Source organism: Galeopterus variegatus, unplaced genomic scaffold (assembly GCF_000696425.1).
Source record: "Galeopterus variegatus unplaced genomic scaffold, G_variegatus-3.0.2 Scaffold450, whole genome shotgun sequence".
Taxonomy (NCBI): Eukaryota; Metazoa; Chordata; class Mammalia; order Dermoptera; family Cynocephalidae; genus Galeopterus; species Galeopterus variegatus.
The window spans coordinates 542237-546308 of NW_007726561.1; the positions used below are offsets into that span (position 1 = coordinate 542237).

The following is a 4072-nucleotide window of genomic DNA, read 5'->3' on the forward strand; positions in this document are numbered from 1 at the left end:
GTCCTTTTTTTTTTTTTTTTTTTTTTTGTCTTTTGTCTTTTTTTCCGTGTCCGGCAACGGATCGCAACCCTCAGTGTTGCCCCCGTACCGGACCGGGGACCGGCAACGGGATCGCAACCCTCGGTGTTGCTCCCGCACCTCGCTCAGCCAGTGAGCGGGAACCGGTCTGTATGTGGGACCCGAACCCTCGGACGGGAGCGCCGCCGCGCTTCCCAAGCGGCACACTATCCAGTGCGCCACCGGGCCGGCCCGAAGTAGTCCTTTTTTTGAAGCTGTGGCTCTGGCCATGAGTGAGGGGAATGCTGTCTTGGCCTCAGTGGCATCCAAAGAAACACCTCTGAAGCTTTGGGGAGTTAGCATGGCCTACAAGGACAGGCCAGAGGTAAAGTTGGACCCGGACAGTATCTGTCCTGCTAAGAGAATGGTTCTCAGTATGGAGAAACGATTGGATTTTCGGGTTTTTTGTACTAAACCAGCGCTGCTTAGGAATTTAACATTTAGACCGTGAAGATTGCGTGAGCCTTAAACTCTGGCCTCTTACCTCATCACCACCTCTCCTGTTTTTTATAGGAGATTCTTGTTTTCTGGCACAGAGGCTTTTCATCTTGGCTGACCATGTGTAGAAGGAAATGTCTACACACAATCTGTCCTGCCAGCCTGTACTGTGCAAAGCAGTGATGTGGGAAAGCCTGAGCTCTGAGCTTAATAGACCTGGGCTCTAGCTTTGGCTCTGCTTAAGCTGGTGGCCCCTGATAAATTACTTTGATTCATCATCTGTGAAGTTAAGGATACCTACTTAACCTTTAAGGTTGTGAGGATTAAATGACGTGTATGTAAAACAGCACAGGGTAGGTGTTCAATAAATGATTCTCTTTCTCACCACTGAGGGTAGAGGGGACTGGTGGTCAGTATAGGAGGGAAAGCCAGTAGGGAACTTGAAAAACAAAACACTGTTCTTTATTGTTTGATTCCCCTCAAATTCCACTGTTTTCTTTCCTCCAGTTTAGCCACCATTTAACACTGACTTTATTTCACACTCACAGCTGAGTCTGTCATAATCTGGAGCCTCTGCAGAGGAAGACTGAAAGAGTGAATATTATTTACTCGTCCATTAGGGTCTGCTAGTTTGAGATAAGGAATATTTTATAAGGAAGAAGTTTGAATTAGCAAAGGCTGTAATTTACATCTCACAGCTACAAAAGGACTAGACCATCTGGCCGGGAGACAAGACAGTCTGCATTCTAGGCCCAGCTGTTCCAAGAACTTGTAGATGACCTGTGCAAGTCATATGTGCTTGCTGTTATCTGTTACTCAGGTTATCCTTACCGGATAAATGAGGTTTTCTCCAATAACGATGCAATGTGAAGGCACTTTTTTTTTTTTTTTTTGTCTTTTTGTCTTTTTTCGTGTCCGGCAACGGATTGCAACCCTCAGTGTCGCGCCCGCACCGGACCGGGACCGGCCACGGGACTGCAACCCTCGGTGCTGCTCCCGCACCTCGCTCAGCCAGTGAGCGGCCGGTCTGTATGTGGGATCCGAACCCTCGGCGGGAGCGCCGCCACACTCCCAAGCGGCGCACTGTAGCAGTGCGCCACCGGGCCGGCCCCTGAAGGCACTTTTAAAAATAAAATATTGGGGGAATAAAGAAAAACTTGGAACTTTTTTTTTTTATAAACAAAATTGTCCAGGTTTATTCAATAAGTCCTCCCTCTTCTCCCTGCCTCCTGCTGTAAGTCCTTCCACACACTCAGAGTTAGGGGAGAGCTTGTCGGGCCTCCTCAGCTGTGATCTCCTGGGAGTAGAGGTCAGTGAAGAGAGCTGGCAGCCAGTAGTGGGCCTCCCCTGGGGCCTGCAAGTCCAGCCAGGCCAGCCCTTCCTTCAGCAGGTGTTCCTGGAGGAAAAAGGGGGATTGACTTGAGAAAGGGGAGAGAGATTCCATAGACGAAGCAGGGTAGATAACCAATCCCCAAACCTATTCTGGCTTGAGTCAGGTTTTCAAAGTAAATCTACATGAGTGCCTTCTCACGTTTCCACAACCAAACTGGAATGATCTGTTTTGCCCTGTCCTTTGAGGTGTGAAAAATGCCACCAAGACATTTAACTTGTGCTGCTGGGGAAGATGGTAAAGCCAGCATAGTGGGATGTAATGGAAAGAATGGAGGGCTACAGGGCTGACCAGTTAGCTCAGTTGGTTATAGTGCAGCACTGGTAACGCCAAGGTCAAGGGTTTGATCCTGGTACCAGCCAGCCATAAAAAAAAAAATAAGGCTACAGAAGTATTTGTTGAATGGCCTTGAGCAAATCACTCTCTGCCTCCTTTCCCTGAAACAAAGTGGAGATCACTGTTCTAGCTATCTTTAACTTACTGGGTAACAGACATGAAGGACCATTTTCGTGCTAAAATGGACTCACTCTAGAGCTGGAAATATGCTTAAGATGGGTTGGTTCTGCCCAATATCATTAGGTGGACATTATCCCAATTTTACAAATGAAATTAAGTCTAGACGGTTGAATTGCCTGGATAAGGAAAAAGGTACTGAAGCCAGGGCTCCTACATTCTCATGCTGCTCCCTCTTTACAACATCAGTCTTTCATTGGTACCATAAAACTTATATATATATAACTATACCATATGCAATATAATGCTTAGTGTATAATTATGGACATGTAATTATCATAAGTAGTTTCATAATTCCCTTCACTCTGTACTAACGGTGTTACTTCTGATACAAACTATATTAACCCCCTGACCAGCAGTTCTGGGCTCAGCATCCAGGACAGCGAGCCAGTGTTGGTGATTGCCCAGGAGCAGTGGCAGTCTGGTATTACATGCAGGCCAGGGCTGGAAGCCTGCCTTAGTGAGTTACACCTTCTGAATGCCATCTTCAGAGAAATACTGGGCTTACTTCTAGTGTGGCAGCAGTCGCCCTCAAGGCAAGAGGCCAGCAAAGCAAGGTTGAAGCTCCTGCCTGTGTGGAACCTATCCACCCACCTCCTCCCATCTGGGACCCATCTTTTCTGGGATATTCCAAAGTCACATACCAGCACCTGCCGTGCTCGCTCGGTCTCCCATTTAAGACTGGCTTTGATTTCACTGACAGTCACGCAGCCATTTTTCTGAAGGAAGGAAGAATGGGAATTCAGTCAGTTGATAGTTCACTTTCCCTTAGAGCCCAGCATCTGCCCAAGAACAGTAGATTTATCCAGACAGGAGGAAGAACTGCCCTTGGGCCAAGCCTAAGAGAGCACAGAAAAAGAATGTTCAGAGGTCCCAATAGAGACAGAGAGAGAAAGGTGACTTTCATGGTGATAGAAATAAGTTGGTGGGTTCAGTCTTTAAAAGTGGGTTCTTTGGTACTAAGATATTAAGTTAGACTTACGCAGAGAATTCTAGAATATGACAAGGGAAGATTCAGAATGATTAACATAGGAGAGAATGCTGATAATCATAAACTGTTAATCTAAAATATTTACATATTCAGCCCTTTCTCTGCCTCACCTTACCCATTCCCCCAACATAGAAAAGCCCCTCCCTTATTTAGTTTTGTTTTATATTATAGAATTAAGAGAACTGAACATGTCTTCCCTAAATACATATGGGGATTTGGGGGAAGACAGAACATGTGTAAGGCATGCTGAGGAATGAGGGGATGGCAAACAAAATTAAAAATCTGTTTTGAAAAATCCATAAAGTAGTTTAAGAAGACATCAAGAGTCTTTCGACCCAAGGCAATATAGTTAGTTGTCTGCATGTCTGTCTACCTGACTAGACTGTAAGCTCCTTGAGAGCAGGAACTATATCATACCTATCTTCATGAACGCCCCATAGCCTAGCCCAGTGCTTTGCACTGTAGCTGCTCAATAAACGTCTGCTGAATAAGCACAGGTTTGAGTAGTTCATCCGTAAGACAGCCTCAGAAAAAGGCCTGAGTCATAGGGAGGAGGAGATCAGAACTTCTGCAGACTCCCATCCCACACTGTCCCTTACACACACACACACACACACTCTCTCTCTCTCTCTCTCTCTCTCTCTCTCAGAAGGCACACCAGTACCTCTGCCAGCTGTAGCACC

The 4072-nt window shown here is 46.2% G+C and overlaps 1 protein-coding gene across 1 annotated transcript in view; it reads right to left on the reverse strand.

Moving 5' to 3' along the window:
* Positions 1-1659: 1659 nt before the first annotated feature.
* SNF8 (SNF8, ESCRT-II complex subunit) overlaps positions 1660-4072 on the reverse strand; it is an 8712-nt gene continuing 6299 nt past the window's right edge. Inside the window, exons 7-8 of the mRNA XM_008568892.1 lie at positions 3043-3117; positions 1660-1891 (exon numbers count right to left, since the gene is read on the reverse strand). Coding sequence (XP_008567114.1) covers positions 1754-1891; positions 3043-3117 — 213 coding nt within the window. The 3' untranslated portion in view covers positions 1660-1753. The remainder of the gene's footprint in view (positions 1892-3042; positions 3118-4072) is intronic.